We start from the raw sequence: 16,117 nt of genomic DNA on the forward strand, positions 1-16,117 counted from the left end.
CCAGGGAATGAGCCTACCTGCTGCTGAACATATCAGCTGCTGCCATTAATTCTGGCTTCAATCAACTGGCTGCTTTCCCAGAGTTTCCGTTATGGCTCCTGTTTTGTTATTTCTGAAATAACCTCCCACCCCTCTTTGCCACAAGTTCTTTTCCCTCCAGAGTTAGCACCAGATGTCCTCTGGTAGGATGAGAATTGTTTTTCAGAGTTTTTTTTAGATAATAGTGTATGATTTTTCTCATTTCTGCTGAGTGATGAACAGGAATCTACAGGCTAAAATTTGGGATCAGCCGTGTGGCTATGGTACACCCTTGCCTCCAGCATTGTGACACATAGGATAGAGTATTTACTGTAATTTTCCAGATATAATAATCCAATTCACTTTACAGACAACTTTTTTGTGGTTTGAACTACCCTCCGACCTCCCACATCTGCTACTCAGCACTAGGAAAAGGTTCCATGCTGCTTGAGATGTTTTGGTTTAGCAGCATTATTATAATCTCTGCTGACAAACAGTTGTGCTATATCCTGATCGAAGGCTGAAAACATTTAAAAAAACATTTAAGTACAGTATTTGTGTAGCTCAGCCCATCAGGGCTCCCAAGGCACTGTATGGCAATTAAAAACAAATAGAGCAAGTAAAAAAAATCTTTAAAAACAGTTCAAAAATCAGACACACACCAAAAACAATAAGAAAATGCACCATTGTTTTAAGGACTAAGTACAGTCTTAGATGCATAGTAGTAGTGTGGCTCATACTGAGCCTGCCTGGGTTTCAGATCTTCATGGGAGGCCCTTCTATGGGTCAGTCTATCCTCAGAGCACAGATGAGAACACACAAGATACTTCTTGATGGCTGCTCCCAAGAACTCCCTTCCTAGGGAGGATAGACTGGCTCCCTCCTTGTTGTCCTTCCATTAGCAAGTGAAAATGTTTTATTCTGGCAAATAGTTTATAAGGAAAGGGTTTTTAATAGTGTGCTATACTAGTATTAATTTTATTTTTCATCTAATGGATATATATTAAATTATTTTAATTCTATAAATATTTTAATTCCAATTTAACAGTAATATTTTACATATGTATCTTAACCTGTATTTGTCTAAACTTGTGTAAATTGCCTTCAGTTCTGTGTGTGTGTGTGTGTGTGTGTGTGTGTTTGCGTGTGAGATATGTGCTTTTATAAGCCATTTCTGATTTATGGCAACCCTAACGTAATCCTATAATGGGTTTTTCTTCTCAAAATTTGTTCATAGGAGCTTGTGTTGCCTTCCGCTGAGGCTGAGAGAGTGTAACTTGCCCAAGGTCACCCAGTCAGTTTCAAGGCTGAGGTGGGAATTGAACCCTGGTCTCCAGAGTCATAGTCCCTCCATTGGGAGGAAGTTCCATAGTTGGGTTGTCATTGCCAATAAAGCCCTGCCTAGTGTACTTACCTGGTCTCTCAGGATGCTGATTATCCCAAATTCCAGACATGCTTATGTGGGAGCAGGCAGTCTTTCCAAGCCTGTGACAAATATTTTTCTTTTGGGTTACAATGCACAGAATTCCCTATCCATCATGGCCACTGGAGGTTCTGGGTGTTGCAGCACCTTCCCCTACCACTCCTCAAAGCAATTTTCTCAGCCTTTGATCCTGCTGCTTGACTGCCTGTGTTCACATGGCACTGAATACTTACAGCATGCATGTCATGTAGCTTCCCTTTGGTCTTTCTCCTCTCCCTAAAACATCTCCCTAAATTTTTCAGCACATAAATTAGTATAGAAACATTTCTGAAAGACATAAAACTTGCAAACTACTTCAGCCCAGGATTTGCCACAGCTGTATGAAAAGCTAGTTTAAGGAGAAAAACAGGCAAATTAATGAAGGATAGAGAATAATTTTTGCTGAATTTCCACTTGGTCCATCTAGTCTCAGTCTCAAGTTCCTTGACTGAATGCTGCATTTGGTGGTCCATGTGTAGACTTGTTCATAACTGTATGGTATGAGAGGGTCTCTCTTGTTCTTCAGTGAGTGCAGCATTTGCTGGATTTTCTTCGTCGGTCTGTAGATCATTTGATGGTTGTGTTTTCCTCATCAGTTTCCCTATTCTGTCTGTGATTCCTTTGATGTATGAGAAAAATACCTTCCCTTTGGGTGGTTGTTTGTCTTCACTCTTGTGATTTTATTTTACTTTTTTACCATGAGGACCTGAAAAACCGCCCTGGGCCCATACTTTGCCCACTCTTGTATTAGAAAGTGTTTTTGCTTACTAAGGATATGAAGAATAATCATTAATATTTGTAACTTCTGAAAAAAGGGTGTGTTGATATTCAACACCCCACTAAAGAAAAAAACAGCTGCAAGATTCTTTGTACTTTCAGGCTCATTTGGGGAAAATTTGTTTGTGCAAAATACATGTAATTTTCCTGTACAGAAAAGGGTGGTTTGGGCACAGAAAATATTTTCTCAACAAAAACTTTTTGCAAAGTGTGCAATGTGTGTTGTGCAAATGCACTCATTCCAGTGGTAAAAATACTGCTTTTCTTCACAAGGAACTTTCCTTGTTCAAATGAATTTTCAAATGAAAATGAATTTTCCACAGCAAAGTCCTGAAGTATGAATAGCTCTGGAAAATGATGCAAAAACTCATATTCTTGCAGAATAGGGAGAATATTCCTGAATTATTTGTTCATGCATGTGGGAATGAAATTTATACCCAAACACTTACTGGTTTTATTTACCTAGGTTTACTATTTTCCCATTTTCTCATTGGCCAAAGGCCAAGAAAAGAAATACTCAATCTCCCAGAGAGGTTTCTCACAATTTTGGAGCCTTAGAGAGATAACGTGAGGGATGTTGTGTGGTAGTGACACAGATACCTGCAGAGAAATAGCATTCATGAATAAATGGGTCACAGATGTAGACTATGCCTCAAGATGAGTGCAAACCCTCCAACTGACCCAGTTTGGCAGGGATGGTCCCGATTAATCTTGTGTTGTCCCACTTTTTAATGTATTCTAGTTTCTCTTGCCGCTGCCTCCTCCTTTCATACTTTGTCCTCTGCATATTTCATTGTTATCAACTGAGTTCAAAGCACAAAAGTAATTTTCACTCATTGAAAGTGGGGACAGTGGGGGGAGGAGAGGAGAGATAGAATCTTGCCCTTCCCAGTAGATTCAGGGAAAAGCAAATGGCTGCAGCCTCTCCTAGCTTGAGTGTTCTTTCTCATTGATAACTTTTGTCAACTTGACCACATGGTCACACATGCCCATGTGTGGGCTTGTGCATGCCCACAGAGACATATACATATGATTAACTTTGGCGGAAAGAAAATTGTAGAAGTTAGGCATTTATGTATTTATTTGTTGTGAAGGTATACTTTTTGCAGAAGTATAGATTCTGTGGATTGTGGGGTAGGAACCCTAAAAGGACTGGGGAAACTTGCAGTAATACTGGGTGCCATGTTTTAATTTCACAGTTCACTGTGGAACTGACATCTTTTTCTTCTAACAGATCCTGAATCCCAGAGAAAGAGGACAGTGCAGAATGTACTCGACCTTCGGCAGAACCTGGAAGAGACCATGTCCAGCTTGCGGGGCTCCCAAGTAACTCACAGGTGAGGCCTCTGAGTTCCCTCTGTTCTAGACCAGAGTTGATCTTCCATTTTGGAGTCTAAAACCAGCATGCTGATTGCACCAGAAAGATCCCTCTGGTTCCCATACTGCGCAATTTCTGCCTGTTCCCTGCTCCTAGAGCTTGCAAGCAACGGCATTACAAGTGTTACCTATATCATAGAATCATAGAGTTGGAAGAGACCACAAGGGCCATCCAGTCCAACCCCCTGCCATGCAGGAACTCTCAATCAAAGCATCCCTGACAGATGACCATCCAGCCTCTGTTTAAAGACCTCTAAGGAAGGAGATTCCACTACACTCCGAGGAAGTTTGTTCCACTGTCGAACAGCCCTTACTGTCAGGAAGTTCTTTGAGCTGGAATCTCTTTTCCTGTAGCTTGCATCCATTGCTCCGAGTCCTAGTCTCTGGAGCAGCAGAAAACAAGCTTGCTCCCTTATTATTACTATATTATTTTGAGGAATAGTAAACAGCATTATTTTTTGGAAAACAATGTACTGAACAGTAATGATACTTTTCAGAAATAGTATCAATAAAACTCAGTTGTCACTCCTAAAACTATGATTTTTTAAAATAAAAAATACTCTTTTATTCTCTTGCAGTATAAAAAAGACCCTCTGAGTGATTTTTAAAAACCTTATGAAAAAAAATTTAAACCATTTTTTATTTTTAAAGTGTTTTTTAAAGTAATAAAAACAATGTGCTTGTAACGAACCATGAACAGTGATTTTTTTTAAAAAAAGTAACAGTTAATGAGCAATGTAAATAACCAGCAACCATTTTAAAAATGTTTCAAACAAGCTCAGCCCCTCCTGGCATTAACAGACAGAACTTAATGTTGCTGAACTGTAACAAGCACAAGATATTTTAAATAAATTGGTTGATTTGTCTTTCTTGCCTAGATATCCTGCTAATGTAATTATGACAATGCAGTTAGGATGTGTCCTGACTGGCAGCCATAGTCAGAAAGTGGAAGTGGTTTTTTAAGCTTGCAGATGCATTTGGACCTCCAAAAATGTAGCTTAACACACTAGATATCACATTTGCATTCATGCTAAAGCTTAATAACACATGTGTTGTGTACTGTATTATAACCACAAATACTTCCCCACCCCACTCCTCTTCCTTCCAGTACTCTTCTCAAGCTCCTATCCTTCCAGGAGTACCAGCCTGTCACTAACTTTTCAGCTTTCTAGCACGACACCTCAACCAGATTTAAAAACCCTTCCTAGTCCATTAACCTCTTCACCCCATCCTCTTCTCCCATCAGTGGCGTCACTAGGGTTGGTGTCACCTGGTGTGGTAACTCATTCCCCTCCATTGACCTCCTCTCATTTCACACCATGTGGAAACCTTAGTAATGCTTTTTTGTACTAATTTTACTTGTAAATCATAATTCCCATATACCACTGAATGTAATGCCAATAGTTCTGAATTTTAAACAATTCTGGGGCCACTCCTTTCTCTTCACACTGAGCTTCCTCTCACTACCACCATCTCTTAAAGCCTTTTAAAGGGAAGCACATGAATGCCAAAGCCTGTTTCTGCCCAAAGGTAGGCCTTTGAGGACCCCACCCCCGAGCGATGCCACTGCCTCCCATACCACCTCTTCTCAGTCTCAGAAACATAATGGATTGAACTGCTATGGATGCAGTGCTTGCAAAGTGAGGTGAGAAGTGAAAAAAGGTGTCAAGACTCCATAATCGGCTTCGCACCTCCCCCCTCCCAGTTCACTTTGGAAGTACAGTGCACCCTTGCCTTATGCAGGGGATCTGTTCCGGACCCACCCCCCACATAAGGCAAATGCCGCATATGGTGAAGCCCCATTCATATGAATGGGGTGCGTCCCCTCGGCTCATGCCCCATTCCCCATATTAGGGCTAGCCATTCTCGTAAGCTCAAATCCACATATGGCGAGCCCGCATATGGCGCGGGTGTGCTGTAGTGTGTCTGTGGGAATGTGAGCTGTCACAAGGGAACCTCTGTGGGAAAAAGAACTGATGTAAGCCCACTCTTTCCCACATGCAACTTACACAAATTCCATAAATTCAAAGAGGGATCAGCTGTTTCTGTGTGCAAGCTTTGGGATTGTGCAGAAGTGGTCCCAAGCAAGCTTCGTAGGCAAGAAGAACTGATGAAAGGTGGACTCTTCATTGCATTCATACTGCCCAGCAGCATCTGTGCCTTCTTTGCAATAATCAAAAAAGTTTACAAGTATCAAAAGAGCAAGTCATCGAAAAATGAGGGCTTCCTGTACTTTCAAGACTTGTTAGATCTCATATACCACTGTCATTTATAACAACTAACATTTGAGGGGACTCTCAGTAAAATGAGTGGGATGTACTATATGTCTGCTGGATGACATGTCTCTTTTTTTCTACTGCCTTTCACTACTCACCTAGCTGTAACAAGATAGGATTCACTCTTCAGCTGAATAGGTTTTTATTAATTGTTCTTGGCTGTGTTTTTGGGGCAGGGTCAATTTCTGTCTGTTCAGTAAAGCTTTCATAGATCTGACCTTCTGCTTGTTTATAGAGAATTACTGTAATCTGCTATTGTTGTGTGCCTTTAAGTAATTTCTGATTTACAGTGATCCTAAGGTGAATATCATGGCGCTTTCTTGGCAGAATTTGTGTAGAGAAGGTATGCCCTTGCCTTCCTCTGAGGCTGAGTGAATATGACTTGACCAAGACCACCCAGTGGATTTCCATGGAGGAGCAGGGATTTGAACTCTGATCTCCCAGTCCAACACCCAAACCACTATATCATGCTGACTTGCTTTATTGAAAGACTATTAACTTGGAACTTAATACCTCAAACCCATTAATTCACATTTAAATTAAGTATAAAGCTGAAGAGAAAAAGTGGGGTTAGGGGTAGGGTTAGAGTGGACTTTTCAGACATTCCAGTGTATCTGGGGAGCAAGGAGGGCTGAACAAAAAAGGTTGGAGTAAACTCTACAATGAGACGAATAGTAAAAGACTTTTAATTTAAATGCTATATTTTTTGTTAAGTACAGTAAAAAGACTGTTGATGCACTTTTTCAAGAAACAACAACACATTTTAATGCATTTCAATCACATGCACAGCTTACCTGCAAAGAAAAGAAAAAATAATATGGAAGGAATTAAAAAGTGCATCAATAGCATATGCATATGAATTTCTTTTAAAAACCTAGATATCCAAAATGAAAGAATTAAAGAAAGCTAACTTATTATTATGATGGAGTGGACATATAATTCAGAATGTCTGGAGTAAAATTCCTGGAAGGCAGGAATTCTGAGAGTATACACATATTTTTATTTAAATAAGTGTGCTTATAGAGGGTTGTCATGAGTCAAAGTCGAGCTGAGGCCAGTTAATAAAAACAAATGGAGCAAAACAACTGAAAGAAGAATGCGTTTAATTTGAGACTTAGGTTTTGGGTTATGACTAACCTCCCAAAATTTTTGTTTTGTATTATGTGTGTCCTTTTTGTTTCAAAGGACCCCTTCAAACACCTGGTAGCATTTGCTAGGATATTCAGAAAGATAGCTGTGTTATGTGTAAAAATGCATAAAGGAATCAGTATTATCTTGAGACTATGTGGTTTAAAACAGTCCCGAATGTGCTCCTGGAGTCCTTAATGTCTTACTAGCAGAGTTAGTTTTGTTTACCCTTTTTAAGATCTTTGAATGGTGTGGGTAACTTGAGAGATATATAGTATTTTATTTCACAAAGGGTGTCTTGTTCCTTTAAGGGGGAAAAAACACAAAAGGTGCCATATTGTGGAACTATCTCAGCAAAGCCTCACTCTTGACCCCCACCCTCATTCCTCAGACCAAGACATTGGCAGTAGCGTCTTGTAATAAAAATTTCCCCATGGCTTTCCACTGTCCAAGTGAGCTAATGGAATGACAGCAGCTTTTTGGACCTCCCCTGAACAAACCACATGGTGATCTCTCTCTCTTTCTCTCATATACATACACACATTGTAATTGGGTTGTTGGGTGGATGAGGAGAGCTCAGCTGGCAAGGTGAGCTCATTCCCCAACCTCATGGAATTTGCTTTGGTGAATGAGCACATGGAATTTGTGATCAGGCTGTCAATCACTTAGTCCTTAGGAAGGAGAGGACTAGGGTCACTCTTTGTTTACTGCTGCTTAGTTCTGACTCTTCCTGGCCTCTTAAACCACATCTTGAGTTTTCCCTAGGAAACTGATAAGGAAATGGAACAGGATCTTTCACAATAATAGAAACTCAGATAGGGATCTCAAGACTTCTAGCAATCAGATCTCTTTTTCTGACAGCACAACTTCAGATCGTTTCTCACAGTGCCACCTTTTACTTCCTCTTACCCCCAACTTGGGTTGCAAGTTACTGAGAACTACTTAGAGTCATCCAAGACCCAAAGATTAATGCTGAGTATGGACAATTTATAAATACTAAGCCAGCTGCATATAATAATAGGCTGCTTCTCTAAATACAGCATGCTCCCCTCTGGTCCACTTCTGTTAATCTTTCTCCTTCTTTCCCTGTTCTAACCCCCTCCCAAAAGGATTCTGGTGTACATGATGCAGCAGAACGAGAGACTCATGCTGCCTGCCCCATTCCATAAAGGTTGGGAGCTGCCAGATGAACCCCACCCAGATGAGTAACTGTAGCACTGATTCCAGCAAGGGAGGAGTGCTGGGCTGCTTCCAGTTGATTTGCTTCACTGAATGTGGAAAGTTTAGACCAGGGGAGATGATTGCTTCTTGAGGCAAATCCAAGGCATTCGCTGTTCACAGAGGAAGTCTAATGCTGGGAGAGCTAGGCTAGCCAAGAGGGAAAACAAGGTAAATGGCAGAAGTTGCTTGGAAAAGTTGGGGAAGGCCAACTCAGAATACACAGAAGAAGTGGGGAGCTTGCTTCACAGTGTGGGTTCTGCAAATCAACATATGTAGAGGCCAGTGGTGCCAGCAAATATTTGTGCATAGGTGTGGCCTCATGCTGCTTCTGTTGAACACATTCAAGTCCATCAAAAACAGTTTGCAGTCCTGTGACACCTTAAAAACTAATTAATGTGTTATGGCTTTCATGAACTGTTTGTGTCCATGCCTGTCAGGTTTCCATCCATCCATCCATACATACATCCATTGCATCTTATCTTTCCCTTTACCCAGGTTGCCTAGGATCATCTCTGAGATGTACATTAGGTTGGTCACAAAGGGAATTTTATGGCTGAGCAGTTATTTGAACCTAGAACTTCCTGGCCTAAGCCTGACAGTCTAGTTATTGAACCCAGTGAAAAATGGTCTGGTTCCCAACATTCAGTAGCCAAACACATTGACATAGGTTGCATGTATACATCTTTGTCTCTTTCCATCTGCTTGCATTGCTTTGAGTGCTCTTGATTGTTATCACTGAATAGGCCTAACTGGTCAGTGCAAGATTGCAGTCAGCCTTATTTGCTCCTTTTCTCATTTAACTAAAATGTTTGGTGGTCTCAGAAACTGAACATGACAACAGCACAAAAACATGGTGACTCCCACAAGTCTTCCTGTGCCTGGAAGGGCCAGGATACTCTGGGAGCAGCCCTGGTGGCTGACCTCCGCCCATTCTGATGCGGCTGTTTGATATGTATGCCACCTACCCCCATCCACCACTGTGGCACATTCTTCACTTTGAGGTCAGAATAAGATGCCCAGTGATGCCAGTAAGATGCCCAGGCCGTTTTATTTGGTTTGTGCAATCAGGGCCACTATCTCTCTCCTCTCAGACATCTGGACTGTTAATCCCAGATTGTATTGGGAGAATCTGTTGCACTATTTCTGCCATTCTTCACTCTGTTCCCTAAATCTTTATGGCTGCACTAGATGTATATGAGAAATTCACTGTCCAGGAAAAGTTAAGGTACCCCAAAGAAATAAGGTCACTTCCTTCCAGTAGCCAAGAAATAGCATTTTGAAACACAGCTAGACACAAATTTAAGCCCATCTACTTGGATTTGAATTGAATTGGACTAATGTCTAGATAATGTGCTAATCAAAATGTGTAGAAGCAAGCAGAAGCGAGCGATAGGGACAAGAGTATCAGACGTCAGATACAGCTAGCTTGCCATATTGGAGGTTCCCACCCCATCCCTCTCACAGTTCTAAGACTTCATGTTCTCTTTATATGACAGAGGAACTTGACAATCATGCCTAGGCAGACACAAGGTGAAAACATATAATTCTCTGTGGGCATGTAGAAGCTACATAAAGAAGAAACAATTTTTCAGTAAGATACAACTACAACTGTTAAACATGCTGCATTTATGTAGAATGCAGTGTTTAATGCACATGGCTGGGAAGTGAGTAAACTATGTTGAATAAATATTTTAGAATAGACTGAGGTGGTTGCAGTTTAGGAAGGAATGGAGGCATCATGTAGAATGGCAATAGGTATAACAATATATGTTTAAGAAGTCATGTGGAAGATAAGCAAAGAAACAAGAGAGTGAAACAGATTGTCCCTGTGAAAACTGGATTTGGGCCATGTCAACTGTACACTGTATCCCCAATCCACCTTTTTACCAGCCCAAAAAGAAGTGGCAAATTGCCTCTCCTTTTTGAGCCAGCAAAAAGCCAGCTTTTTCCAGCCCTGCCACTGCTTTATGATGCTCTTGCAGTGTGAAGCGTGTAAACGCCATGCTGCCAGAGCACCTGGAAGCCAGCCCACATCTGGGCAGCTAGGCACTTCCAGGTGTCCTGAGAGTGTGCAGCGTCTAAATGCCATACCCCCAAATTGCTGGGAAGCTGGTAATTAGAGCCAATCTGTTTCAACCCTAAATTTCGTTTTATTTTCTCAGATTGCAGAAGATATCAGTCGAGTTTCAGACTCTTCATTGTCCCCATTAAAATTGAGACACCCCCACCCCCAGTCAAAGTTTGCAAAATTTTCATGAAGGTGAATTCTAAGACCAGTCTCTTGTACTGAAACAATATTGCATATACTTGCAGTGTGTGTGTGGGGGGGTGGGGGTGGGGGTGTGGAGCCTTGTACACCAAGCAAGGCACTGACACTGTCTGTACAGTAAGGACAGAGAATAAGCAGAGAGGCAAATTTAATATATGCATTGGAAATGCTGGCCACGGCTACCATACACATAAAACTCAAAAGGCCTGCCAATTGAGCTCGGCTGGGGTTCCAAACCAACAAAACAGAACAGGTGCATGGACAAACTGTGCACACCACAACAAGGTATTAGAGTTGAGGAGAAGTGAGAATAGCTGTATGAGTACAAGAGTTTCATTCACTTCAATAATCCTTGCTGCCCAATAGTATGATAAGCTTCTGCATTGCCATTGTGAGCTCTTGCAAGTGCATGGGGCACAGGCACATCTGTTCCTTTCACCTGTTTTGGGATGGATATTGTCATAATACCGTTTGATCATGATTTGCTGCTTTTACCTTATAGTAATGGTAGTCTGAGTGGCCATTGGACATAAGTGATCCAGTGACAGGAAGAAGCATGGGCTGCCACCTTATACATAATAATGGCTGTGAAGCTGGCACATGGAATGAATGGTTTTGCAGATGTTTTTAGATTCCCATGCTGGCTATGGCTGATGGAGTTTGCAAACCAACAACATCCTGAGAGTTAACTGTTCCCATTTTCTGTAAGGAATGTGTTTAGGCTGATTTGGGCAAAAGAGATGTAAATTGCCTTTTAATGCTACCATTATGGTATTTGTTGCTTATCCTGAAGGTATTATTGCACTGATTGTTTTGTGACTTTGATAGTCTTGATTATTCTTGTTGGTAATGAACTAAATAGATTGTGGAATATTGCTATGTTTATTTCTGCTACAGTTCCACTTTGAGAGCAGTCATTTCAGGAAAGAAGTATAGAAATAAAACTAGCTAGACTCTAATTTGACCTGTCATTTGTTGCCTCCGTGAAAATCAGGTCTGGTCCTCATGAGATGGCAATTCTGTACCTGGGATGAACTTCTACTGTAAATCCCCTCCACATAGAAATATAATGCATTGGAAAGAAATATCCTAGCTAATCCTTCTGTCTAATTATGCCTAATGTTTAATGCAGCAGTTCCCAAAAAGGCCTACTAGGTCTTTTGGATTTTGGCTCCCAGAATCTGAGATCATTGGCGAAGAGGGCTGAGGCTTCTGGGAATGGAGGATCAGAGTTTGGGAATCATTGGTCTAATGTCTTAGCTTATCCTTCTGTCTTTCATATGTGAATTTACTTATTTAATTGTTATGGTAAGGAGATGCATTTACTTAAATGCAATCTCAATAAATGTCCAGCATTCTGAAGTATAGCCCAGAATTTAACAACTTGTCAAGAACTAGTGGTGTGTATGTCAGGGAACAAGATGTGTACAAAACAAACAAACAAAAAGCCACAGCTTTTCTACCTATCTGAGGCAGTCTCCTGGTTTGCAAATACCATTTGACTACTGAATAGTTGTCTTTAAAAAAAAAAATTCCACAAATTAATTTTTATTACACAGTACATAATACAAATTATACAATACACATTTCATAATATACTTTTCTCCCCTCTCCCCCTCCCCAAAACAGCATTGAGGGAAATACATTCCAATCAAGTTAACCATCATTATCGGAGATGTGGAAAATAGCATTCATTATATTTTTTACTTCTTCATACCCCATTTTACTTTCCACTTTCTTAATCACAATTTCCCATTTATCTTTCCAACTGAATAGTTGTCTTGTCAGTTTATGTTTATTTCCTGATAGGTTACTGCAGTAGAAACAGTAGCAATCTTCTAAATTTTCCATCTTTCCTCTTTGAAAAAGAAAAAACCCAAAGGACTGCTTCAACAAAATCTCTGGTGACCTTACATATAATCTCTTTGTGCTGGTTTTACTCTAGGCAGTTTCTGAGTGTCCGTATAAGTCAGAGGTGGGGAAATATATGACTGTCTATATTGTTGTTGGATTACAGTTCCCAGCAGCCTTAGGCAGTATAGCATAGTATGATAGAAGTTGCTGTCCAACAGTTTTTACAGGGCTACATGTTCCCCATACCATGTCTAAGCCACTATTAAGCTAGAGATATAATATAGGATAATTTGTGGGCTGGAATTATTGAGGAAGTTCCTTTATACAAAACAAACAACTGGGTGTGTGAATACAGTGCATAAAATAACATATTGCTCTGAGGCATGATCTGCCACACCCTGCACTTCTGCCTAAAGGTTAAGCCATGTAACAAGAATGCAATCTGTGATTTGAAGCTAAATCATAGGGTGTCAAAAGCAAGCAAAGATCAAACAGGCCTGTTGAACAAAATATATATTTAGTAAGACAACATCCTGATGATGATTCAACCTTTGACCTATCCTACACTCTTTGGCTTTACATGTTTGCAAATTTAGATCTCACTGGGCCCAGACAGGCCAAAATAAAGCTGCTTCAGGTCACTTTGGAGTTATGCTGTTTAAATGGTGCATGCGTCCTAAGAGGCCAGAAGCCGTGCCAAAGCCACACTCTAGTCCTTAAGACTGGAGTGCGGCTTTGGCATAGCTTCTGAGGACGCATGCATCATTTAAACAGCATAACTCCAAAGTGATCTGAAGCAGCTTTATTTTGGCCTGTCTGTTTGGGTCCATTAAAACTCGGAGTAGAACTGCATATTCATTAACAGCAACTAATAAGAGTGGAATTTTCTGCCACTTTGGGTTGTAGGTTTTGGGGTTGGATCATATTTTAAATATTTCATTTTGTAAAAGTCTCTATATAGAGAAAACGAACAGATCCTAGCAAATGTTGGCTTCTCTTCTTTAAACCCCTGGAAAGCCACTGTCAGGCCAAGGCTTAGAGAAGTTCCTTTTGGGGACTTTCTTGTTGTTTTTATTTCTCATCAAGACAACTTTGACTTACGGTGTCCCTTTGAATGAGCCACTCCAAGAGTGCCAGTTATCACTTGCTCTTCTCAGGTCTTGCAAATTCAGGGCTGTGGCTTCCTTGATTGAATCAAAGCACCTGTGATACAGTCTCCATCTTTTCTCACTGCCTACCAATTGGCCAAGCACTGAGTCATATCATCTCATGACAAGCCCAAAGTACGACGGCCTGAGTTTATTCATCTTTACCTCTGCTGAAAGTTCAGGCTTGATATGCTCTAAGAGTAGACCCATATGTTTGTCTTTTTAGGAGTCCATGGTATCCACGGAATTCTCCTCCAGCACATTTCAAATGAGTTGATTTTTCATCCTGTCAGCTTTCTTCACTGTCTAGCTTTTGAAACTACAGATATAACTCTGGGTCTATAGCTCCCAAAGTTCGCTGGCCAACATGGCTACTGGCCATGCTGGGTGGGCAATTCTGGAGTTGTAGTCCATAAAAGTTTTTAAAGATCTGTGCCAGAAAGTTTCCTGTATTATTTTATTGTAGACTAGTGTAATATTAGTTGGCCATTTTTCTGGGTTATTGGTAGTTATAAATTTTAATTTATTAGAATAACTTTAAATCATTAGAAGAATACCTTTTCAATTTTGGGAGCAGTATATTTTGGTGAGTTTGCTACATTTCCTTGGCAGGCTTCTCAAACAGTTTAAGACATTTTGTGTTTCAAATTTAAGTACTATATTAATCTTTTTAACTCATTGCTATTACGGTTTACTCTGAGAAGCTGCTGCTAGTAAAGGATAAGAAATCAAAACCAGTGTAAAAAGAGTGAGAGCTAATAAGGTAGTTTAGTGGATTGAATGTTGGACTATGAGTCTGGAGACTAGGGTTCAAATCCCACTCAGTCATGGAAACCCACTGGGTGACCTTGGGTAAGTCACACTATCTCAGCCTCAGAGGATAGCAATGGCAAACCCCCTCCGAACAAATTTTAAAAGAAAACTCCATTTTAGGGTTGCTGTATGTCAGAGATAACTTGGAAGGACAGAACAACAATATAAGAGTAACATTTATTCCATTCTGAATGCTGCAGCTCTTGTATGTGCTGCACTGCTAAAACTAATCACCCCAGTTTACAAGTTGTGCTATTCTGTTCTAGACATTATGCCTTAATAATTTGCCAGACTGGAGCTGTAAGTCAGTGGAATTCCTGCTAAGTGGGAATTACCAGAAAGGAATAAATGAATACTCTTGCTGTATGCATTTTCACCAGGAGGAGGCACCCAATAATGCTCGAATTTCTTGAAATCTACAAACCAAAGTAATTCCTTTCTTCACAAAGTAGTGAGCAAACTTTGGAGTGTTCTAGAATTCTTCTACACAGTGATGCTAAGCAGACTAAACAACCAGAGTGGAAGAGAGAAAAATCTGGGAATGATGAAAAAGCATACATTTTGTAACACTCTATAGAGTGTTATTCAGATTTAATTACACTGTTTATTACTTTAGGAATTATAAATGTATTATATATAATTGGTTGTTGTGTGCCTTCAAGTAATCTCTGATTTACCGTAACCCTAAAGTGAAGCTATCGTGGGGCTTTCTTGGCAAGAATTGTTCAGCAGGGATTTGCCTTTGCCTTCCTCTGAGACTGAAGATTTTCACACGGGGACAGGATAGAGACGAGACCGCTCCTCTGTCCTTATCCTGTCCTTAAACCATTCATGACTGCGATGGCGTGAAAGGCTTTCAAATTGTAGCACCGATCCCGCCATTAACCTGTTGTTAAAGCAGCATTGCATTAATGCAAATTTCCATGAATGCAAAATGCTGACCAATGTCACTTTAATGACAGGTTAACGGCGGGATAATGATGGGATCTGCACGACTTCATCTGAAAGTCCATCCTGCAATTGCCATCATTTGTGCTTCCCGGATGGGATAAACATGAATCCCCTCTAAAAGTCCTTCCTGCGATTGTGCAGGAAGGACAGGAACATGACGGGACAGGGACAGGATATCTCTCGTCTGTTAATTCCCTGAGAGAGTGTCACTTGCCCAAAGTCAGCCAGTGGGTTTATATGGCCAAGCAGAGATTCAAAACTTGGTCTCCAGAGACAGAGTCCAGTGCTCAAACCACCATACCACGCTGTCTTTCAAATATAACTTGGTCTTGGATAAAATTATAATTTTTTATGTATTAAAATTATCAGGTTTTATGTATTAAAATTCAAAGACATAGTATGAATAGTTGTGTTGGTCTAGAAAATCAGAGACTGATACCAAGGTGCTACAATATCCCTTTGCATATGTATTAAAAGTACACATTTTTCAGAATATAATTACAAATTGAACTTATTTTTTATTATTATTATAAATGGAGCTACAAGGTCCTGAACTGTAAGGAAAACCTTTGGTTTTGCTAGTTTGTAGAGCAACACTCCCTCCCAAGAAAGAAAATCACAATAAAAGGAAGAAATGAAAACATTAATAAAACAGGGGAAAATATCTCCACTAGTTTTTCATTGTGTCAAGCAGATATAATCATCTCATTTCCATGAAAAGGACTGAGAAAAGGAAACCAAGACCTAGAGTTTTTATGGTCTAATACTGTACATGGTCTTACATAAGTTTTCCTCTTACATATTTTTTTATAAATTATTTTGG

The 16,117-nt window shown here is 40.2% G+C and overlaps 1 protein-coding gene across 7 annotated transcripts in view; it reads left to right on the forward strand.

Moving 5' to 3' along the window:
- NAV1 (neuron navigator 1) overlaps positions 1–16,117 on the forward strand; it is a 391,844-nt gene that overhangs the window by 228,355 nt on the left and 147,372 nt on the right. For all 7 annotated transcript variants that reach the window (XM_089514299.1, XM_089514293.1, XM_089514297.1 and 4 more), the window contains one exon: positions 3,492–3,594. In XM_089514299.1, the coding sequence (XP_089370425.1) occupies positions 3,492–3,594 (103 nt within the window). The remainder of the gene's footprint in view (positions 1–3,491; positions 3,595–16,117) is intronic.

The sequence above is a fragment of the Sceloporus occidentalis genome, unplaced genomic scaffold (genome assembly GCF_023333645.1).
Source record: "Sceloporus occidentalis isolate IW3139 unplaced genomic scaffold, rSceOcc1.0.p SCAF_3, whole genome shotgun sequence".
NCBI lineage: Eukaryota > Metazoa > Chordata > Lepidosauria > Squamata > Phrynosomatidae > Sceloporus > Sceloporus occidentalis.